We start from the raw sequence: 24,195 nt of genomic DNA, 5'->3' as shown, positions 1-24,195 counted from the left end.
CAATCCTGTGAATCACTAAACTAATATTTAGTTGTATGACCACCGGTTTTTAAAACTGCTTGACATCTGTGTGGCATGGAGTCAACCAACTTGTTGCACCTCTCAGCTGTTATTCAACTCCATGATTCTTTAACAACATTCCACAATTCATTCACATTTCTTGGTTTTACAGCATTTTTGATATCACCCCACAAGTTCTCAATTGGATTAAGGTCTGGAGATTGGGCTGGCCACTCCATAACATTAATTTTGTTGGTTTGGAACCAAGACTTTGCCCGTTTACTAGTGTGTTTTGGGTCATTGTCTTGTTGAAACAACCATTTCAAGGGCATGTCCTCTTCAGCATAGGGCAACATGACCTCTTCAAGTATTTTAACATATGCAAACTGATCCATGATCCCTGGTATGCGATAAATAGGCCAACACCATAGTAGGAGAAACATGCCCATATCATGATGCTTGCACCTCCATGCTTCACTGTCTTCACTGTGTACTGTGGCTTGAATTCAGGGTTTGGGGGTCGTCTCACAAACTGCCTGTGGCCCTTGGACCCAAAAAGAACAATTTTACTCTCATCAGTTCACAAAATGTTCCTCCATTTCTCTTTAGGCCAGTTGATGTGTTCTTTGGCAAATTGTAACCTCTTCTGCACATGCCTTTTTTTTAACAGAGGGACTTTGCGGGGGATTCTTGAAAATAGATTAGCTTCACACAGACGTCTTCTAACTGTCACAGTACTTACAGGTAACTCCAGACTGTCTTTGATCATCCTGGAGGTGATCATTGGCTGAGCCTTTGCCATTCTGGTTATTCTTCTATCCATTTTGATGGTTGTCTTCCGTTTTCTTCCACGTCTCTCTGGTTTTGCTCTCCATTTTAAGGCATTGGAGATCATTTTAGCTGAACAGCCTATCATTTTTTGCACCTCTGTATAGGTTTTCCCCTCTCCAATCAACTTTTTAATCAAAGTACGCTGTTCTTCTGAACAATGTCTTGAATGACCCATTTTCCTCAGCTTTCAAATGCATGTTCAAGTGTTGGCTTCATCCTTAAATAGGGGCCACCTGAGTCACACCTGTTTCTTCACAAAATTGATGACCTCAGTGATTGAATGCCACACTGCTATTTTTTTGAACACACCCCTTTCAACTAATTGCCCAATTGCACAGCCTTAAGAGCGTGCATATCATGAATGCTGGGTCTTGTTTGTTTTCTGAGAATCTACTGAACCTACTGGTAACTTGTTTGCCATGTAGCAATAAAAAATACACTAAAAACCTTGATTATTCTGGTTAGTCACATTGTACTGCTATTATTTTGAACAATACTGTATATGTTTAGTTTTAGATGTTTTAGATTACTCTTATTTGATTTCTAATGATAGTTTTTTTCTTTTTGGACTTTTATAAAGTTTACATACATTTTTCAGTTTCTTGAAAAGTTTGCATTCTTAGATTTCTTTTGTTGTGCCATAACAACTATATATAAATGGCAGTAGTTCAGTTTTTCTAAAACATGGTGCCACTCAACATTTTGACATCTCAAGGTTTGCCCCAATTTTACCTTTCTACCTTTCGAGTATGCCATTTTAGCCCCGACCAAATAATCCTGAACATAGAAATGTAGAAAAACTGTTTAATGGTGTCCACAATTCAGTACTACATAGTTCACAGACTTTTGTGTTTCAGCAGTACATTTCTATTATTATATGTGTTTAGAAACAATTCTCTAAAATTACTTCACACAGACTCTGTCTGGAAAACCACCCCATAATGGTACAAAAATCATAGCCTACAGAATTTCAAAATTATTATTTTTGAAAGGGGGACAGTGGGCTGGAAAAAATATATGAAGAGTTTGGTTCCAAAACGAGATAACTTTTTAAATGGTTAAAAAAATCTCATTTTTTTTATCATGCATTACAATTAATATCAATCAAACTGCAGTTGGTTTGTTTTGATTTAAGTCTTCATAACAAAATAAATAAATAAAATGAATATCTATAAATTAATAAAAAAATAAAAATATCTTATTTTGGAAACAAAATTTTCATATTCTATTATATATATATATATATATATTGTAAACTATATATTTTTGTGCTCTCCTCAAATTCTATTATAGGAAAACAAATCTGTTTAAATTTTGTTTTGTTAGGAACTAACTAATGCTAGACTTACAATAGCCAATAAACTGGATTCATGGTCGAGGCCACTGGATTCAAGACTAGACACACAAAAAGACCAGTACAGAAAAGCAAACACAATGACAATAAATAGGAACAAAATTAAGGAAGGTGACGAGGGAAAACATGTGAAGGGCATGGACTTATAACTGAAACAATAACAGAGAACAAAGGGGGCGGGGTCAAGACATGAGAGACAGAAAAAATGCAATATGCTTCCACATACTGAACACAAGAAACATAGAGCATGACTTTGGAGAAGACTCAAACATCATTCTCTGACAAAGCATGACCATGAAACAAGAACATAACACCCAAAGCAAAGGGGTCAAAATACTACAGGTAAAACAATGCCAACCTAGATGTGGTGACATCCAGATTTCAACACAAGACATAGGACTGGCACGATCGACAGGGCTTACAGAGGACTGTGATACTGTTCGCTTACACTTTATTGTTACATTCATCTATTCTGGACTGTCTGAAAGAGCACTGTTGGGTCTAGCGTTTATCATTAAATCAAAGATACATTTCTAGGAGGAGCATTATTGCTATCATTGGTTATTAAGACGTACAATACGTACAATGTTTTGTTTTCGACAAAAGTGCTCAGAGTTGGATGTTGACCTCACTGTGGGTACCATCACCATCAATGGTGCTGTCATTGCCATCTGAGAGAAAGCCACTACCGGACTGATGTGTCCTGCACTCCAGAGCCGTGAGCCGCTGCTTCAGTTTCTGCTGAGTTGCAGTGTAGTCACCTAGTAAGCGGGCGAAGCGAGTCTGTAACATTTCAAGACAAGCCTCCAACCTCTCTACTTTCTCTTCTATCTTTTCCTCTCCCATTCCACCAGCTCCCAATTCCTCCAGTAGACCTTCTTTCAAAAGGATCTGCCTTCCCCTCTCCTCCAGAACCTTCTTGGCATCGGGATACTCCAATACGGCCTCCATGAGGTCATCCTTCGACAAGCAAAACAGGTCAGAGTAGCCGATGCTACGGATGTTAGCCGTGCGACGGTTGCCCGTTTTGCTTCCTTTGATGTTGAGGATGCTAATCTCTCCGAAGCAGCTGCCGGCCGTTAAGTGCGCAAACTGGGTCACCCCATCGTCGGCGACGACAGCAAGGCGACCTTCTTTGATGATGTACATCTCTTTTCCGATGTCCCCCTTTCTGCAGATGTAATCTCCGGGACTAAAAACTTGTGGCCGCAGCTTGAGGACCAGTTCCACCAGAAGACCCGCCTCACAATCCTGGAAGATCCGGACCTTCTTTAAAGTATCTAAGTGTACGTTAAGAGCGATCTCTGCGCGTAGTTTGTTGGGCAGGTTCTTAAGAACCTCCTGCTCGTCGATCGATTTCTTATTGGTCCACAAGTAGTCAAACCATTTGATGACTCTGGCTTCTAGCTCTTTGCTGACCTTCCGGAACTGCATGTAATGTTTGATGGCATCGATGCGAGCTTGAAACTCAGCCCTTGTGGCATTCATGCTCGATATCATGGAGCCCACATTACCGACGATGGTGGCGAAAATGAGTACACCAACAAGGAAGTCAAAAACGACAAAAAGGTACTCCTCGTCACGCACCGGAGCGGGCATTTCCCCGATAGTGGTCAACGTGAGGGTGGACCAATACAGGCAGTAGACGTATCCTCGCGTGAGCGTCCCGAACTCAGGATCGGAGATGTTCGGATAGACCCATTGGTCGGATCCGAATCCCAGAGACTTTGAGATGGCAAAGTAAATGCAGGCATTCCAGTGAATGATAACTAAGATGTAGAGCACCAGGTTGCAAATGCGAAACATGTTGGGGCAGCTCGTGCGGGTCTCGGTTCGGTCAAAGAACTCAAAGAGACGCGAGAAGCGCAACAGTCGATTGAATCGCAGCTCGGGCACATGAATGCCGATGATGATGTAGGCAAGGTCTGTGGGTAATATGGAGACCAGGTCCAGTTTGAACTGTAATGTATGAAAATAGCTGTCTCTTAACTTGGGGAGGTCCTTCACCAGAAGACCCTGCTCAAGGAAACCTACAGTAAAGACATCAATACGGCGTTAAGAGAAGTTACTCATGTATTGAAGTACACATGCTTTACTGCATGCTGGGGGATTCTGACCTGTTCTCAATCGTACACAGGTGTCTAATATATAGATGACATCAGAGAGGTAATCCAAAACCAGCCAGAGGATAAAGTTTCTGGTTTGAAGCTCATCAAAGCAGGCCCTGGGTTTAGGATAGGAAGGATGAAAGACTCTTTCGCATGTGACACAATAACACATATTTACATAAATCATCATTGAAGCCTGTATCAGACGTACTCACTCATCAGTTTAAATTATACCAAAACCATCATTAAAGGCCCTGCATTGAATCTGCATGCGAAATCAAAGAGCTTTGTTTTCTTCTAATGAAATTCATTTATTGCATCATTTTTTTCAGGAATCACTGGATTTATTTTAGGATCTATGCTCACAATATTTTCACTTAAAAAGGACAATAATACAGGGAAAAAAACAGATTTTTGTCTTACCTAGCCACCACAAAACACCAATTGTACAACACAGCTGCGGCAATAACAAACAACCAACGGTAGTACAAGTCATCAGCAGGTGCCAGTATGAAAACATCCGTCTTCTTCCTAAAAATAAAGCAGTCTTACACATTTTCATGTTTGTTATGGCAGAATCAGTTTTTGGTAGAAATCTATTAAACTCAATAGAGATAGAGATAAAAATTATGATATGTGAAGAAAAAAATCACCTTATTTTGTTGCTGTTGTTCACATCATGGGCATCAGGTCGATTAATGCTTATACGACTGGGCGCTATTTGAAGCTCTGGCCCCCGAAAGCGCTCCAAGAAGGAATCCGGCCTTTCCTGTTCTTCCTGAAGACTTTTATGAGCCCAGTCTCTAAGAGTGACCACCATACTCACAAACCTTTCAAATGAAGTGTTGGACAATGATAAGATAATAAATCTTTTGCATTAGATAAGAGATGCCTGCTAACTGCTGATATTTGCTGAAATTTCAGAAAATCATTTAAATAGGTGAAAAACATTTCTCAAGAAATAAAGACATGTCGTAATAACTTTCATTTCGTTGATTATTGTGTCACATTAGTTGTAGATCAGTTTTTTTTGTAGATGTTGTTTTGGTTTGCTTGAAATATTCTTCACTTATAAAACTGATCTGTATGATGAATCAACAGAGGGGTAAAGTACTTGAGTAATTTTACTTGATTACTGTACTTAAGTATTATTTTGGGGGATTTTAACTTTACTTGAGTACAATTGAAAATCAATACTTTTACTTTTACTTAATTACATTTTTTAAAGAAAAAAAGTACTTTTTACTCCTTAAAATTTCATTTACAGTCAAAAAGTACTTCTATTTTAGATGTCTATTTTTGCTTGCTTTATCAAACCAATTGAATTGCGATGATGGCCAGTTTAATTGAAATTGTATTTATTCTGGAGCCTTTGGACCACACTAAGGAATTGGCCAACAGTTCATATAATGATGAAGATTTTTTCGCTTCTTTGAAACCGACAACACTTGAAGTGTGACACGTTCCCTGCTGTTGGCAGCCTCTCTATCAAGACTAATACCTTGTTCACACTGTCAGTCCAAATCTGATTTTGGTGCATATCTAATTTGATAGACTCACTGTCCACATTGTGTATCACAACTGTTCAGATCCGATCTGTGCGTCCTGTAGCCGTTTTCCGGATTATCGGCACTGTTTCTATGGCAATAACGTCGCGCTGGCATGACAATCTGCCTCGACGTCTGACGTGTTTTATGTGACGTGACAGAATGAGGTAACGAAAAGCTACAGTAATGCGATCAGGGGACTGAAATGGATTTCCGGAAATGCGATTTGAAAAGGATTTCAAACCACCTCTGGATGTAGTCTGAAACGGATTAGAAAAAACAGATTTCATGTGGTTTTTAGCCGTTCACCGTTCTGAATGTGATTGGATTCCTATCGGATATGCACCAAAATCGGACTTGGACTTACAGTGTGAACAAGGTCTAAGACTTTCTTTTTCGTGTCAGTTTCACGTATTGGTTACTCAATTGTTTTTCCTATTTTCTTAACATTCTCGCGTGGGTTTGGGGTTAGAATGAATTTCTGTAACATAAAATGACATCCAAACCCAACTCCTAATCCTAACGTCAGGCGACAATTGTTTAAAAGTATGGAAAAAATAGTATAAACCAATAGTTAAAGTGACATACTAACCCAAAGCCCAAATCTAACCCCAAACCCACGCGAAAATGGTTTAAAAATAGGAAAAACAATTGAGTAATCAATACGTGAAAAGAAAGTCCGTGGTACAGACACGGAAAAATGCGGAGATCCGTGACAATTCTGTGACTATAGCACGGAATTTTGAGAGATCATGTTGGAAATTATGTAGTAGTCTTATAGTTTGATAAATAAATACAATTAAATACAAACAGTTGTAACGGATAAAACTTTGTATGTGGTTCATTCACTTCATGTTTTTAGAGATTCAAAGCTTAAACATGAATCTTGCGTTTTCCTTCTTCCTGTTACTTTTACTTTTTTAATACTCAAGTACAATTTTAATGTGGTACTTTTTTACTTTTACTCAAGTATAATTCTGGGCAGATACTTTTACTTTTAATTGAGTAAAATTTACACTCAGTACTTGTACTTTCACTTGAGTAAAATTTTTGAGTACTTTTTACACATGTGAATCAAGAAGCTCTTACCTGGACAGAGCTCCTCTGCCTCTGAAGGAGTTTCGTGAGTTTAGTCGACAGGGATCCAGGGTGGCCATTCGCTGTAACTCTGATGATGTATCATCACATATGGACTGACCGCTGAAGCGACAATAGCATTTATTCAGACTGACGGACTGAATTCAACCATCCCAGCTAACAATTTTACGTTATAAAAACGTTCCCGGAACGTCTTACGAAAGTTTGGAAAACGTTTATTTTTTAACGTTCTTACAACGTTAAAAGCGTCCAGTTTTTTTGACGTGGTATTAACGTTAATGTGTGGTTATAAGAACGTTATTCCAAACGTTTTTAGAAAGGTTCAGTCTGTTGTTATATTAATGGTCTAATAACGTTTTTAAAAACGTTATTGAAACGTTCCATTCACCATTATATTCAAGTTCTCAGAACGTTTTTCTAACGTTTGTAACAGGTTATAAAAACATTGTTTAAACGTTCTTACACAGTACAAACGTCCAGTTTTTTAGACGTAGTATTAACGTTATTGTTTGGTTACAAGAATGTTTTTAAAAACGTTTCTAGAATGGTTCGGTTTGTTGTTATGTTAATGTTCTAAGAACGTGTTTCAAAACGTTATTAAAACATTCCAATCACCATGATATTACTGTTCTAAGGACGTTTTTAAAACTGTTCTTGAAACGTCCCATTTGCCATTATATTAATGTTCTAGGAACGTTTTTCTACCGTTTGTAACTGGTTATAAAAACATTGTTTAAACGTTCCTACACAGTACAAACGTCCAGTTTTTTAGACGTAGTATTAACGTTATTGTTTGGTTACAAGAACGTTTTTAAAAACGTTTCTAGAATGGTTCGGTTTGTTGTTATGTTAATGTTCTAAGAACGTGTTTCAAAACGTTATTAAAACATTCCAATCACCATGATATTACTGTTCTAAGGACGTTTTTAAAACCGTTCTTGAAACGTCCCATTTGCCATTATATTAATGTTTTAGGAACGTTTTTCTAACGTTTGTAACTGGTTACAAAAACATTCGGTTGAAACGTTCTAGGAACGTTAAAAACGTCCAGTTTTTTAGACGTAGTATTAACGTTATTGTTTGGTTACAAGAACGTTTTTAAAAACGTTTCTAGAATGGTTCGGTTTGTTGTTATGTTAATGTTCTAAGAACGTGTTTCAAAACGTTATTAAAACATTCCAATCACCATGATATTACTGTTCTAAGGACGTTTTTAAAACCGTTCTTGAAACGTCCCATTTGCCATTATATTAATGTTCTAGGAAAGTTTTTCTAACGTTTGTAACTGGTTACAAAAACATTCGGTTGAAACGTTCTAGGAACGTTAAAAACGTCCAGTTTTTTAGACGTAGTATTAACGTTATTGTTTGGTTACAAGAACGTTTTTAAAAACGTTTCTAGAATGGTTTGGTTTGTTGTTATGTTTATGTTCTAAGAACGTGTTTCAAAACGTTATTAAAACATTCCAATCACCATGATATTAATGTTCTAAGGACGTTTGTAAAACGTTCTTAAAACATTCTATTCACCATTATATTAATGTTCTCAAAACGTTTTTCTAACATTTGTGACAGGTTATAAAACCATTATGTTTTAAACGTCCTTAGAACGTTAAAAGCATCCAGTTTTTTAGACGTAGTATTAACGTTACTGTTTGGTTATAAGAACGTTATTTAAAACGTTTTTAGAAAGGTTCAGTCAGTTGTTGTAATAATGTTCTAAGAACATTTTTAAGAACGTTATTAAAACGTTCCATTCACCATTATATTAATGTTCTCAGAACGTTTTTCTAACGTTTGTAACAGGTTACAAAAACATTATGTTCTAAACGTTCTTAGAACGTGAAAAACTACGTTTTGACATTTTTATAAACTTTGTTTGGTTATGATAACGTTATTAGAAAGTTTTTTAGAACGTTCCAGTCTTGTTATAAAAATGTTCTGATAACTTTAAAACATTATAATGTTTCATCCCCATTATATTAACGTTTTCCTAACGTTTGCATTAAATTATAAAAACTTTGCTTTATAAGAACATTATTCAAAACATTTTTAGAGGAACATTCAAGTCACTTGTCAGGGACAGAAGACAACAGAGGCAGAGAGTAAAATCAAACAGTTTATTAAAAGTTGTGGTAAATTGTAATGGTAAAAAATGAAAGTCCAGGTGAAGAGCAGGCACAAACACACCACCCAGTCACAGTTGTATTCCAGAGTATCCAAATATCCAACACAGATGATGACAATGACTGGAAGCCTCTGGTAGATAAAGTCAGATTAGTCCATGCAGCATACAAACATTGCTAGCACTGGACAGTGTGTTTGTGTGTGAGAGTCTTAAATGGTGCAGAGATGATAAGGTGTGTCAGGTGATCGTGATTAGTAATTGGGTGATTTTGATCTGGTGAAGTGAGTGAGGGAAAAACCTGGCAAATCCGTTTCATCACTCATATAAACAATGTTTTTTTATATATATTTTAAAAAATAACATTCCTTTCACTTAAATATTCTCAAAGTTTTTGTATGTAAATGTTATTGCAATTATATTTGTCTCTAAAATTTCAATATAGAAATTATAAAATGGAAAGCTAAAAGATTATTCATTAGCCTTCCCACCCCACAGTTGAGTCAAGACTGGAACATTGAAATAATCAATTAGATTAAAATAAAATGTGACTGAATCACAAAAACCAGTCATAAGTAGCACAGGTATATTTGTAGCAATAGCCAACAATTCATTTTATAGCTCAAAATTTTAGATTTTTATTTATGCCAAAAAGCATTAGGATATTAATCTAGGACTAGGCATTTTTATTTTTCTCATCCTTACATTTACTTAAATTTCTTTAAATCTAGGGCTGGGCCGATACAACTTTTTCATGTCTGATACCGATGTCGATACCATAACCTTGAGTATTTGTTGATACCTAAACCTAACCAGTTACAAACGTTAGAAAAACGTTCTTAAAACGTTACATAATGACAAATTGAAGGTTTCAAGAACGGTTTTAAAAACGTCCTTAGAACATAAATATCATGGTGAATGGAGTGTTTTAATAACGTTTTGAAACACGTTCTTAGAACAGTAATATAACAGTAAACCAAACCATTCTAGAAATGTTTTTAAAAACGTTCTTGTAACCAAACAATAACGTTAATACTACGTCTAAAAAACTGGACGTTTTTAACGTTCCTAGAACGTTTCAACCGAATGTTTTTGTAACCAGTTACAAACGTTAGAAAAACGTTCCTAGAACGTTAATATAATGGCAAATGGGACGTTTCAAGAACGGTTTTTAAAACGTCCTTAGAACATTAATATCATGGTGATTGGAATGTTTTAATAACGTTTTAAAACACGTTCTTAGAACAGTAATATAACAGTAAACCGAACCATTCTAGAAACGTTTTTAAAAACGTTCTTGTAACCAAACAATAACGTTAATACTACGTCTAAAAAACTGGACGTTTGTACTGTGTAGGAACGTTTAAACAATGTTTTTATAACCAGTTACAAACGTTAGAAAAACGTTCCTAGAACATTAATATAATGGCAAATGGGACGTTTCAAGAACAGTTTTAAAAACGTACTTAGAACAGTAATATCATGGTGATTGGAATGTTTTAATAACGTTTTGAAACAGGTTCTTAAAACATTAACATAACAACAAACCGAACCATTCTAGAAACGTTTTTAAAAACGTTCTTGTAACCAAACAATAACGTTAATACTATGTCTAAAAAACTGGACGTTTGTACTGTGTAAGAACGTTTAAACAATGTTTTTATAACCTGTTACGAACGTTAGAAAAGCGTTCTGAAAACATGAATATAATGGTGAATGGAACGTTTCAATAACGTTTTTAAAAACGTTATTAGACCATTAATATATCAACAGACTGAACCTTTCTAAAAACGTTTTGAATAACGTTCTTATAACCACACATTAACGTTAATACCACGTCTAAAAAACTGGACACTTTTAACATTGTAAGAACGTTAAAAAATAAACGTTTTCCAAACTTTTGTAAGACATTCCGGGAACGTTTTTATAACGTAAAATTGTTAGCTGGGATACTGCATATCGGATCGGCTCACCCCAATTTAAATCCCCAGAAGATAAATTTTTATGCTAACATTTTTAGAATATTCCACTATGCAATGGTAATGTTGTAATGCTAACAATACAATTATAAAGTTTTCAATGCTACCATTTTAAGAACCTTACATTGCATACAGAATAGTAAAATTTTCAATGCTAGGGTATGAAGAACTTTCTGTTAACTATGCAGTTATAATGTTTTTAATTTTACTGTTTTAAGAACGTTACATTACATACACAACAGTAACGTTTCAATGCTAGGGTATGAAGAACGTTCTGCTAACTATGCAATTAAAAAGTTGTCAATGCTACCCTTTTAAGAACATTACATTACATACACAATGGTAACGTTTTCAATGCTACAGTTTTAAGAACAGTACATTACATACACAATAGTAACGTTTTCAATACTAGGGTATGAAGAACGTTCTGCTAACTATGCAAATATAATGTTTGCAATGCTACCGTTTGAAGAACGTTACATTACATATACAATAGTAACGTTTTCAATGCTAGGGTGTGTAGAACGTTCTGCTAACAATGCAATTATAACGTTTTCAATGCTACTGTTTTAAGAACGTTACATTACATACACATACACAATGGTAACGTTTTCAATGTTACCGTTTTAATAATGTTACATTACATACACAATAGTAACGTTTTCAATGTTACAGTTTTAAGAACGTTACATTACATACACAATGGTAACGTTTTTAATGCTAGGGTGTGCAGAATGTTTTGATAACAAAGCAAATATAACGTTTGCAATGCTACTGTTTTAAGAATGTTACATTACATACACAATGGTAACGTTTTCAATGTTACAGTTTTAAGAACGTTACATTACATACACAATGGTAACGTTTTTAAAGCTAGGGTGTGCAGAAAGTTCTGATAACAAAGCAATTATAACGTTTGCAATGCTACCGTTTTAAGAACATTATCTTACATACAAAATGCTAATGTTTTCAATGTTGCCGTTTTAAGAACGTTACATTACATACACAATGGTAACGTTTTCCATGCTAGGGTTTGCAGAATGTTCTGATAACAAAGCAATTATAACGTTTTCAATGCTACCGTTTTAAGAACGTTACATGACATACAAAATGGTAATGTTTTCAATGTCGATGTTTTAAGAACGTTACATTACATACACAATGGTAACGTTTTCAATGTTACCGTTTTAAGAACGTTATATTACATACACAATGGTAACGTTTTCAAGGCTAGGGTGTGCAGAATGTTCAGCTAACAAAGCAATTTTAACGTTTGCAATGCTACCGTTTTAAGAACGTTACATTACATACACAATGGTAACGTTTTTAATGCTAGGATGTGCAGAATGTTCTGATAACAAAGCAAATATAACGTTTGCAATACTACCGTTTTAAGAATGTTACATTACATACAAAATGGTAACGTTTTCAATGTTGCTGTTTTAAGAACGTTACATTACATACAAAATGGTAACGTTTTCAATGTGGCTGTTTTAAGAACGTTACATTACATACACAATGGTAACGTTTTCAATGTTACAGTTTTAAGAACGTTACATTACATACACAATGGTAACGTTTTTAATGCTAGGGTGTGTAGAACGTTCTGATAACAAAGCAAATATAACGTTTGCAATGCTACCGTTTTAAGAATGTTACATTACATACACAATGGTAACGTTTTCAATGTTACAATTTTAAGAACGTAACATTACATACACAATGGTAACGTTTTTAAAGCTAGGGTGTGCAGAAAGTTCTGATAACAAAGCAATTATAACGTTTGCAATGCTACCGTTTTAAGAACATTATCTTACATACAAAATGCTAATGTTTTCAATGTTGCCGTTTTAAGAACGTTACATTACATACACAATGGTAACGTTTTCCATGCTAGGGTTTGCAGAATGTTCTGATAACAAAGCAATTATAACGTTTTCAATGCTACCGTTTTAAGAACGTTACATGACATACAAAATGGTAATGTTTTCAATGTTGATGTTTTAAGAACGTTACATTACATACACAATGGTAACGTTTTCAATGTTACCGTTTTAAGAACATTATATTACATACACAATGGTAACGTTTTCAAGGCTAGGGTGTGCAGAATGTTCAGCTAACAAAGCAATTTTAACGTTTGCAATGCTACCGTTTTAAGAACGTTACATTACATACACAATGGTAACCTTTTTAATGCTAGGATGTGCAGAATGTTCTGATAACAAAGCAAATATAACGTTTGCAATACTACCGTTTTAAGAATGTTACATTACATACAAAATGGTAACGTTTTCAATGTTGCTGTTTTAAGAACGTTACATTACATACACAATTGTAACGTTTTCAATGTTGCTGTTTTAAGAACGTTACATTACATACACAATGGTAACGTTTTCAATGCTAGGGTATGTAAAACGTTCTGCTAACAATGCATTTATAACATTTGCAATGCTACCGTTTTAAGAACGTTATATTACATACAAAATGGTAATGTTTTCAATGTTGCCGTTTTAAGGACGTTAGATTACATACACAGTGGTAACGTTTCCAATGCTAGGGGATGTAGAACGTTCTGCTAACAATGCAATTATAACGTTTGCAATGCTACCGTTTTAAGAACGTTACATTACATACACAATGGTAACATTTGCAATGCTTGGGTGTGTAGAACGTTCCACTAACAATACAATAAAAACATTTCTAATGCTAACGTTTTAAGGACGTTTATTAATTGCAGATAACGTTAGGGAAACGTTCTACTAATGTTATTGCAAGAACGTTTTTGGATATCTTTGGGAGAACCTTAACAGAACGTTAGCCAAAGTTATAAGAACGTTCCCTGTTAGCTGGGATGATGCATAAACAGAAGAGTTGAGATCTCACCGGCTGTCTGCGTGCTCGGACTCATCTTCAGCAGATGTCTTTACAGAGAGTCTATGAGCTGATAAATCCAAACTCTCCACCAACACTCGACCTGTCATCTTCTTTATCCTGCACAGTAATGTTGTCATGCATTCACACAATCCTTAATACATGTTTGTTTTTTAAGTATAATTCATTTATTAACAAGAGAAAATCAAATACAGGGTTCCCACACCTTAGTTAACTTCGAATTCAAGGACCTTTCCAGGACTTTCCAGGTCCAATACCCTCAAATTTAAGGACTAAATGTGGGGTACATTTCAAGTGAGAGCAAGGTTACATCGTGTTACCCTTAAAGATACATTGTTACATTTCCCTTTCGAGGGAACTCATGCTGCGTGACTGCGGTGACACTTTGGGGACGCCTCCGTGCATCTGAATGTTTATATCAAATTCAACCAAAGATGAGGCTTAACAACAAAGACAGGGTGACGCGGGAGCCAGGAAGTATATCGCTATCTGAAATATTGACAAAGACAGCATTACAGGGACGCAGGAAGTATGGCATGGGAGACGCAGCGTCTCGTTACCTTCTCAGGGAACAACAGTTAAATACGTAACTGGAGACGTTTTCATGTGTCAAACACAACTATGCAAAAAAGCATTTTGGTATGAATCAACATTCGCATACAGAAGATATAAGCATTTAAAGCAAACAGTTTAGCCTGTGTGCTTAAAAAGTCTGGAATTTTTATTGTGTTTCCGACACTACATAGGGGAATAATATGTTTTTGTCCAGAAAACTTCTTGCATAGAATAGATTCAAGCACTTTCAATGACCTGCATCTATGCATGTATATTTTCAAAAACATCCCAGGGCCTTGAATTTTTCCCCCAGATTCACAAACTTTTAATAATTTCAAGGACCCGTGGGAACCGTGAAAATATGATCTGAAGCACATATCGGCTCAGAATAGCCCTTCTTGTCATATGAATAATCGACTTTGTACTGAGCTTATTGTCAAAAACATTTGTCTCCATGACTTGTCAATGATATGATTCATACGCACTTGGGTTTGGCTCTGTATTAAAATATTTTTAAATAAATATGTTAACATATGTACGATAAAGCTGTTGTTTTTACTGATATAAAAAGCTTTCAATATGTTTTTTTTTATCAAAACCCCGTTATGCTGTTATGTAAAAAATACTTATTTCTTTTGTGGTCATATTCACTAGATTGGCATTGTAAAGAAGTGTTTTAAAGTTTTTAAAATGGGACCATGCAACACAATGTGTCTCAACAGTTTCCACTGCTGAAAGCCTCGTCATTTTACACACAAACAAATCAAAATGCGGGAAACATTGATATGTAAATGTTATTTTTATTATGTTTACCCAATACCCACATGTGACACTGTCTGTAAAATCTAGGTTAAAGTGTCATAATTTAGAGATGAGTTTAGGTGCATCAAAGTTTGAGTTCAATCTCTGACATGATTTTATTCAATCAATGTGTTATTATTAGCCAAAAAAGCCTTTGTTGCAAATAAGCTTAGCTACAAGCATGATGCATGCATCAGATGACTGTCTTTTCAGTTCATCTTTGTTTATTGTACCTGTCCCTATACAATGAAACTTTAATAAAATATTGAATAAATAACAAGGTACTTTTTGTCACAGAATGATCTTTACATTATTTTATGTGAAAAACAACAAGTCACAAAAATTGACTTAAGCTGGATTTTACCAGGCATGGTCACATATATTTACCGTCAAGTAAAATATTTAAGAGTGTTATTGAAAATCACAATCTTGGCACAGTCTAAAAATACTGAGGCCTTTGATAATTTCTTAAAAACATCAACATTTTAATATCAGTTATCCTGAAATCTTCAGACACAAATGCCATAATAAGTCATTACTGTAGTACATTTAATATCGACTGTATTTTAAACCATCCATAAACTGAATGAATAACAAATTCCTGATGACATCCAAGTGCGTGATTAATAATGGAGAGATTTTCCTCCAATGCTTTGACTGTCACTTAATTCATTGGTAGAAGATAAACTTTGGTAAATGTATGTAGCAGCCTCTCTTAGATTGAACTGGGTGACAAACAAAGTATTTTTAACTTATGTTATGAATTAAGATTTATTTACTCACCTGTCAGTTTTCTTCTTCTTCTATGTGTATTAAATCTTCAGACGTCCTTGACTCTAAAATGTTCAAATACCACCAAGCTTTGCATGTTTTCTCCTCTGATATGTAACTTTATTACAATAATGATTAAACTTAACACATCTTGTGTTTACTGCATGTATTCCAGACAGATGGTCCCGGTGGTCTGACAGACCCCTAAACAGAGAGACTGATAGAAGGGGAGATGAGTGGGCAGGAGGGGGGTGAGGGAGCTGGATGAGAAGGAGAGATATTAACATATGACATCACACAGCTCACCACCTCAGTCTGCTCATATCTCACTATATCTCTTCTCACACGGCGTTTATATCTGAATCTAAGTCTCGTCTGTTCTTTTAAACTGTGATCTGCTAGTATATATGCGGTATTGTTGTTATACAGTGAGGTCGGTGAATGTTATACAGAGTCCAAAGGCTTTTATACATGATGAAGGCTTATTGTTATTCCAGCAGATGCTTGTGTGTTTGAAGTGATTGCACGCTGCGCTGTGTTTTTAATGCTCAGGTTTTGCTCTGACCGGCACTCGACACAAGCACCGTCCTCTCCATCTGAGGCTATGTTTTTGATCAGCGTGGTAAACATAACACAGGGTTTTCAGAATTTAATACTAAATACTTTACTTTTAACATCATGATTTGAGGAAATATCAATTTAATTGAGTTTGTAAGAAAAGATTTTAATAATGCTTTTAATAAAAATACCCCATAAACATCTACATATAGGCAATGTCTGAAATGAAAGAATCATCAAAAAACTTTAAAGGTGCAGTGTGTAATTTTTAGAAGGATCTCTTGACAGCAATGCAAAATAATATAAAAAATATATATTATCAGTGGTATATATGAACTGTTATGTTTTTATTAACTTAGAAAGAGATGTTTTTATCTACACACATCGAGGGTCCCCTTACATGGAAGTCGCCATTTTGTGATGTCATGTTTGTACAGAAGCCCTTAACGGACAATTTTTTTACTAAATTGTCTCCAACGATGACACGTTTTTCCGGTGGGGGCTTCTCTATGCATTTCAAAAGCAAGGAGTGAGTACACAGCAAATTTAGCAGAGTTAAAATTACGGTGTTAATGGAAATATAAAGAGTTCGGAGTTAATTTAACACTGGATTGAGTTAAAACGATTTTATTTAACTCTATAAAAATAAAGAGTTGGTGTCAAAACAGAGTGTTACCACTTTTTTCAAAAAAATCAACTCCTACAGTGTTTAGTTAGTGGAGTTTGTTAACTCCTAGAGTGTTAAATAGAGAAGACCTCCCACTTTTTACAGCACACACTGAACATGTTTTTGGATGATGCAGTTCAAGCAGAAGGTCATCTCTTTCACTGTAAATGGTAAGTAAATGTTCAATAAATAACATTTTGATCAATAATATTTGTGAGTTGTGGGTATATGTTTTATATTGCTGTTAGTATCAAGTTTAACATTAAGAGTCATGTGTTATTGTCAGCATATGAAAGCAGCAGTTGAGTTTAGGTCTTCGCCTCAGATGGAGCAATTCATGCTTTATATGCTGTTTAAGTTTAATATATATATTTTTAAATCCATTAATGTGTGCAGGAGATTTGCTTTGGGGACTTTGGAGGAGCGCAGAAATAGGCCTACATAAACATTTCTTCAGACGAAGAGCAATTTTATAACAAAGTGAGTATTTTGTGCAAAACATAAATTGTTTTTTTGCATTTTGTATTGTTTTTAATACTGAATTTTTTCCCTTTTATTTTTGTTTTATTAACAGAAAAGTTCAATATCCAGTCTGAAGGTCTGACCATCGAGGATCATATCACCTCCTTACAGCTACTGGTTCATCATATTCTGCTGTTATTATGTGAAGACCAACATGGATTTTGGATTGAAATGAAGTCAAACTTGTTTGTATGAACTGAAGCATCCCATAAACTGTGTTTACTGTTGTTATACATTGGGAATGTGCTTTTTAGTTGTCTCAAATGTTAATATGTTAATTTAATGAACACTTAAATGCATGATACATTGAGGACAATTTTTCTGTCATAAATAAATGTTGATCAGATGACATTAAAAAAAAAAATCATTAATAGTTTTAAAATGAGAATGATAGATTATACTGCTGTATTGTTACATTTAAAAAACTGTTTAAAATAAAGTTTTTTATCCCAAAAGTACCTTAATATGTTTCTGTCTTTACATTTACCATATTAACACCATATTAAAAAATATAACACTACATTGGAGTTAACAAATTACACAGAGGGAGTTAATTTATAACAAATAAAAAATATTTAACACTGATTAGTGTAAATTTATAGTTAGATTTTTAACTCTGTATAGTGTCAATTGCTAACACTTTCAAAGAGTCAATGTGCCAACACTTTCAAAAGTGTTAAAATAACTCTATTGGGAGTGGACCCCATGAGACACTTTTAAAGTGTTGAAATGAACTCTTATAGAGTTATTCTGAGGTTCCAGATTTTGCTGTGTAGTGGACTGAGCCATTGGTTGCAATTCACAACATCACCACTAGATGCCACTGAGATTTACACACTGCACCTTTAAAAGCATTAAATAAATGTGAATTGTTGTAAGAACCTCATTTATAAAGAAAAGCATTGATTTCCCCAATGAATAAATGGGTCATTCTACAGAAACGTCCACTATTGGTATGTCAAGATGTCTTAAAATTGATTTATTTTTCTAACATTTAAACTTAGACCACATTAATAGATTACTATTTGACTTTATGAGTACACATACATGACAGCTTAATGATTTTTTATTTTTGTGTGCATGTACTTAAAGACTGCATACACCAATTTTTGTCGCTGGTGTTACCTTACTTCTATAGCAATATTAAAGAGTAACTAAACCCTAATCCAACTTTTTTTAGTTACTGGTCTGTAAGAATGATGGTTTATTAGTGCTGTTCATTGATTTTAGTAAGTTTTTGGATATTTGGATATAAAGTGTTTCAATACTACAATATATGGTGTAAAAACGTCTGAGTGCTGCCCTCTTCAGGTTGAACGGTGGCTACTGCAGTTGAATTTTCCTATTGGATGTTGGGTCCAAAAAATGACTCGTGACGTAAGCAGGTTCAAGCTTACCACGCCCTTGTTACGATCTCACCACACACTTGGTACGAGCTTAGTTCGTCCCCTCTATCTTGTTGGGATCTGCCCATTTTTCTTGCATTTTTCAAATATTGCCAGTGGGTGGAGTCAGGCTCTGACCAGGGGTTTAGTTACGCTTTAAAGGTGTTAATGAAATATTATTTCTAATTTTTTCAGCTTTAAAGCTTAATTCTTAAGTGAAGCAGATTTCAATGAATTTAAAATAATCATAATGTTACATGTGAACGATTTTATTTAATGTGAAAGAAAAAAAACACAGTAACACCAGTGACACAACAAATAATCACCAGTCACCGGTGTTACTGATCTTTACTGGTGTTGCCCATAAGGAAGGTAACACCAGTGACAGTAACACCAGTGACAATTTTCATGAAAACTGCATTTTATAAAATTACTGCTGCAAAGTATCAAACCAAATGTTGTGAATGATTGTATACTCACTAAGTAGTTTAATTCATTTGTATTCTAGCTTCTTTTTGAAATTCCCAAACAATAAAGGAGGTCATATCAGTGACTTAAACTAAAAGCTTCATATGAAATCATGAGATAAATGAGAAGATTTCTGATAACTGAACAGAGATAGTGGACTTTTATGGGCTTCTCTTCATAGATCTCCGGGAAAGTGAAAGAAGGAATTCAAGTGATGTCATCAGTGTGATTTTGATTTAAAAATAAGAGATTTTTTGTTAAACGGTAACACCAGTGACACAACTCCAGGGGACCACTACTTTCATTATATATGTTATCATATTTATTTAGCATTTTGTTTTTTTAATGTAATTTACATCATATATTTTATAGTTATAGACAATTATTGTATTTTAATTAGAAAAAAACACTGTTTTTGATCTCAAAATAAAGCATTTTCCCTCTGTACATGACTGTGGGGACGACCACTTCTGTGGTGCTTGGAATTCAAATGAATTTATAAAAATCAAATATTGCTGCAATGATGGTTCAAGAAAGTGTAATTGTTCAAATAACATATTGTGTCATTTTAAAATATACAATTTTTTAACCCTAAAGTGTTTTTCAAGTGTAATATTTCTGTAAAGGCTAGGGACAGAAAAATGGACATTTCTGTAGAATGACCCAGATGTTTTTTTATTTAATTATTTATTTTATTTTTGGAATAATGTCCACTAATAAAAAACAGACAATAGCAATGTGCTTTAAGAAAGAAACACTGAGAAAAAAAATAAACAACAACAACAACAATGAAGCTGAAATACTATGAACGGCTTTATTTTCTGCTTTATTTGTATGATGTTTTCAGTTACATACAGACATTTGGTATCAGCTGTCTATAGGCAACAAGACGATGCAGTAAAACCATCCAAGACTTCCAGTTTCATTCCCCGGCAACATGAACCCCACAGTAAATGATTTCATCATGTGATGATGGATGACGTGACCTTCCCCTGCATCACTCCTCGTTCTCTTAATGCTTAAAGCTCTTAATCTGAAGATTGTATTGCGTTTTAAATAACAAAAAATATAGATCATGCATAGTTCATTCTGTCAATTTGCCATTGGGATTACACATATACATAAGACAAATAGTACAACGACTACGGAATGTGTTTCAGCTAAAAATAACGTTTATGCTTTTTCTCTAACACACGTATAAAACACAAGGAAATTAAGCGGTCCGATTTAATGACTCAAAAACAATCGTGTGCAATACTGCATCTAGTAAGGCCAGAGTTGTAACTTTGTAAGATGTCCATATTTAAAACTAAGCCATCGTTCATATATGCTTTCCTTTATCGATTATGTAAATATAGAGTACACAAGGCAGAGTCTGGAACGGCTCGGATCTGAAAAGTCGTCTTGAGTTTGGTTCGTGATATAATTTGACGTGTGGTCCTTTGGCAGATCGAGCTGTGGGGAATCATAAATGTTTGGTCTAAAATAAGCGTCCCTCCCTTTCCGAAATCTCCAAGCCCATTCCCTCAACTTTGTAGTCCTGCCAAACATAAACGGGATTCTTTAACATCTGTTGGCGTTGGATTTTTCTTTGATTGTGGTTGTAATAAATTTACTGAACCAAAAGCCTTTCAACCAGCAAATGGCTTGTGGGTAGGACACTTTAGCGTTTGATTGTCCCTCTTTACGCCCTCTTCATGCCTCTGCCCATTAGACACGCAAACACGGTCATCACCATCTTGGGCTTGACCTCTACTAGATCATCGGGCAGGGCGTACACACGAGTGCCAATCTTCCTGGCCATGGATATCGTATACCTGCAACGGATGGAAAAAATGCAATCTTATAGCTACTTGCATCATTCTTAAACATCACAATAACATTACAAAGTTTAAAGTGTGGGGTGTACCGTATAAAGGATTTTTTATGTGACGTGAATGAATATGCTTTTGCTTAAATTGGTTTTATGCTGGACGGGGCGTGACACTGGCACGGTCAACCATTAAACCGGTAATTGTTGTTGATATACATCTCATATCTTCCTGTTTCCAATAAATGATGCTGGCATATTCAAATGCATACATTTTTAAAACACAAGATGGTGCTAGAGAGTTTTAGCAAGCATCAGTGTTCAAATAAAACTTTATATAACTCTTCTTTTGACTATGTGTTGTCTTACGTGTCACTACACGTTTGTTTTCAGCACAGAAAAGAGGTGTGACCGCAGTCATCAGTGTTGTGTAATCTTACTTTGCATTGTCCAGTTTCTCCTCATCAGAGAGTTCTCCTTTCTTCACCAGATCATAGTTGACACAGCCCGGCTGGATGGCATCGATGAGATCCAACACTGGCAGACTGGTGCTGATCTCTTTGTCCTGTAGACCACAAAACCGCTCTTAATATTGACATTCATCAAACCCAATGCGAGAAGTAGGTCCCAAAATACATTTCTTTGGCCAAAAATATGCTTTAAATATATGCAAAATATATTTTGTAGAAAGTAAAGCTTAATTAAATATCTTTTTGGATTTGAAATATACAGTACTGTGCAAGTCTTAGGCCACCACCACCAGACTTGTTGTTTTAGAGGTTTTAATGTCCATCCATATTTACTTTTTACTCTATTTTATTAAGATACAAACAGAAAATATGTACAAAAAAAATAAATGTTCAGGACTAAATGTCTTCTTTAGGTATCGTCTGTGTTTAGTGTGACCTCTCTTGGCACAAACACATCTTGAGTGTTTTTGAGCAGAATGAAGTAAAAAAACTAATTTCTTTAAAATGAGAATTTAATTTATTTTGTTTAAGAGATCCTGCAATTTCCTGCTATTGCTCAAGTTGAAGGGGAGTTTACCCTAAAAACTTGACACATCAGTTTATACTTTTTATATAGTTTTTTAATACTATATACATATTTCCTGTATTTTCTGATTGTATTCTATTAAAGAGACTAAGAAACAATTATATATGATCACTATAATATTGCAAAAACAACAAATCTAGTTCTGGCATGGTGGCCTAAGACTTTTGCACAGTACTGGATACTATTTTAATCTTCATCTATTAACATGTATTTCAGGGGCAACAAATTCATTTCTAATTTTACAACCCATACACCAATATAAATATAAATGCTTTAAAAAAATTACAAATTATAAATATGCCGTATGGGGTGACACAGAAATACTGTATTTAATGTTAAATGGAGGAGGGACAAAAATGCTCATTTGTGCACCTTGAAACTTGATATTTTGGATGATTTTCCTGCTTGTGACAAAGTCTTATTAACCCAGTTGACGATGACGTCATCGTTGACTTTCTGGCCATCTCCGAGATCCTCCAGCACATTCAGAGTGTATCTACATCAGAAAAAAGTACACAGTTAAAATCAGAGTTATTTAATCTGTTTTTTTTTTGTCTACATGAAAATAATTTTACAGGGAATCAATGCGTTTCTATGAAAAGAGACTGAAGGGGATTCAAATGTTAAAAAACCTTTTAATAAAGGTACACGTGTTGACTTTCATATATGTAGTTTTTGAAACATGGAGGTTATTTATCCAAAAACCTGATTGAAAATATTTGTATTTTATTTATTGTTTATGGGTCAAATGGTATTTATTTAAGATGACAGGATTTGTATAACCGATAATAAGCTAACCTTCTCATGAGCTGCCAGACCAGGGCGAGAGTAAGAGTCGGGTTCCCGTCATTCAAATCTTGACCTCCAATGCCCACCAATGAGAAATTGGTTTTGGTCTTTCCGAGTTCCACAGCGTAGTTACAGTTCTCCAGCTGAACACATACAGACACATACACGATCAATATATAAAAGCACGACTGCCTACCGTATATTCAGCATTACAAGATCATCAATGCAGATGTTAACAACATCGCTCAAAGCACCTTTTTCATGTTAGCCCCGAGTTTTGGATACGGAGGCCTGTTGACTTTATTGTTCCAGTCGACGGGAACTTTGATCTTCTCATAGAGCTGCAGGATGACCAGAGCGTCCTGAAGATCCCTGAGGAGAAATCAAAAGATCAAGAGTTGAAATATATGTACAATGTGACATCACACATGACGAAAAACAGTTCATTTAATATAGTTATGGATTATAAGTGAAATATACAGTATGGTGGTGAGAGATTTACCCGTATATGTGATTTACATGAGGGCTGACACCCAGAGAATTCATCCAGTTTCTGAACGTTCTCTCCTCTCTGGTCTCACCTACAAACATAAAAAATACAGAAATTTCTAATATATTTCACACATTTAACTACATTATGAACTAATTCTGCTCACAGTAAAACTAAAATAATAAGAGTGAATACATTAGACCTGTGTGATCAAACTAGGCATGTCAATTTATGCAATTTCCCATATTCGATGATCGTTTAAATTAACGATCAATCAATCAAATGCTCGTTAACTAAGTGTGCTTTCCTCACGCGAATTAAAAGATTTTATTTTGTCTAACGTTACATAACATTCTAGTGGGATTGTGAAATGAGCCAATGTAGTTG

General features: G+C 34.9%; 2 protein-coding genes across 7 annotated transcripts in view; both read right to left on the bottom strand.

Moving 5' to 3' along the window:
• Positions 1 to 1,649: 1,649 nt before the first annotated feature.
• Positions 1,650 to 16,569, bottom strand: cnga2a (cyclic nucleotide gated channel subunit alpha 2a). 2 transcript variants are annotated; one of them, XM_055179014.2, is made up of 7 exons: positions 16,076 to 16,569; positions 13,928 to 14,035; positions 6,930 to 7,040; positions 4,947 to 5,123; positions 4,717 to 4,824; positions 4,303 to 4,409; positions 1,650 to 4,215 (listed from the first exon to the last, which is right to left on the bottom strand). In XM_055179014.2, exons 2-7 carry the CDS (start codon positions 14,023 to 14,025, stop codon positions 2,795 to 2,797), a joined length of 2,022 nt encoding a protein of 673 aa, XP_055034989.2. In that variant the 5' UTR covers positions 14,026 to 14,035; positions 16,076 to 16,569; the 3' UTR covers positions 1,650 to 2,794. The 2 variants fall into 2 exon arrangements, with proteins under 2 accessions (XP_055034989.2, XP_055034988.2); XM_055179013.2 differs by lacking the exon at positions 16,076 to 16,569 and having other exon boundaries at positions 13,928 to 14,163.
• Positions 16,570 to 20,458: 3,889 nt separating this feature from the next.
• Positions 20,459 to 24,195, bottom strand: part of pls3 (plastin 3 (T isoform)) — a 39,776-nt gene continuing 36,039 nt past the window's right edge. For all 5 annotated transcript variants that reach the window (XM_055178203.2, XM_055178202.2, XM_055178205.2 and 2 more), the window contains 6 exons: positions 23,821 to 23,899; positions 23,573 to 23,690; positions 23,328 to 23,461; positions 22,902 to 23,025; positions 21,914 to 22,038; positions 20,459 to 21,480 (listed from right to left, as the gene is read on the bottom strand). In XM_055178203.2, coding sequence (XP_055034178.2) covers positions 21,348 to 21,480; positions 21,914 to 22,038; positions 22,902 to 23,025; positions 23,328 to 23,461; positions 23,573 to 23,690; positions 23,821 to 23,899 — 713 coding nt within the window. In that variant the 3' untranslated portion in view covers positions 20,459 to 21,347. The remainder of the gene's footprint in view (positions 21,481 to 21,913; positions 22,039 to 22,901; positions 23,026 to 23,327; positions 23,462 to 23,572; positions 23,691 to 23,820; positions 23,900 to 24,195) is intronic.

This window comes from Misgurnus anguillicaudatus, chromosome 16 (assembly GCF_027580225.2).
Source record: "Misgurnus anguillicaudatus chromosome 16, ASM2758022v2, whole genome shotgun sequence".
In the NCBI taxonomy this organism is placed as follows: domain Eukaryota; kingdom Metazoa; phylum Chordata; class Actinopteri; order Cypriniformes; family Cobitidae; genus Misgurnus; species Misgurnus anguillicaudatus.
This window is presented reverse-complemented; position numbering and strand designations above follow the sequence as displayed.

Bases quoted from the DNA above. Each gene is read 5' to 3' on its own strand.
- cnga2a (XM_055179013.2), bottom strand. From the start codon at position 14,055: ATGACAACATTACTGTGCAGGATAAAGAAGATGACAGGTCGAGTGTTG. The intron at 5,124-6,929 runs GTAAGAGCTTCT...TTCATTTGAAAG, and splicing joins GGCAGAGGAGCTCTGTCCAG to GTTTGTGAGTATGGTGGTCA. The intron at 4,410-4,716 runs GTAAGACAAAAA...TCCTAAACCCAG, and splicing joins TGGTGTTTTGTGGTGGCTAG to GGCCTGCTTTGATGAGCTTC.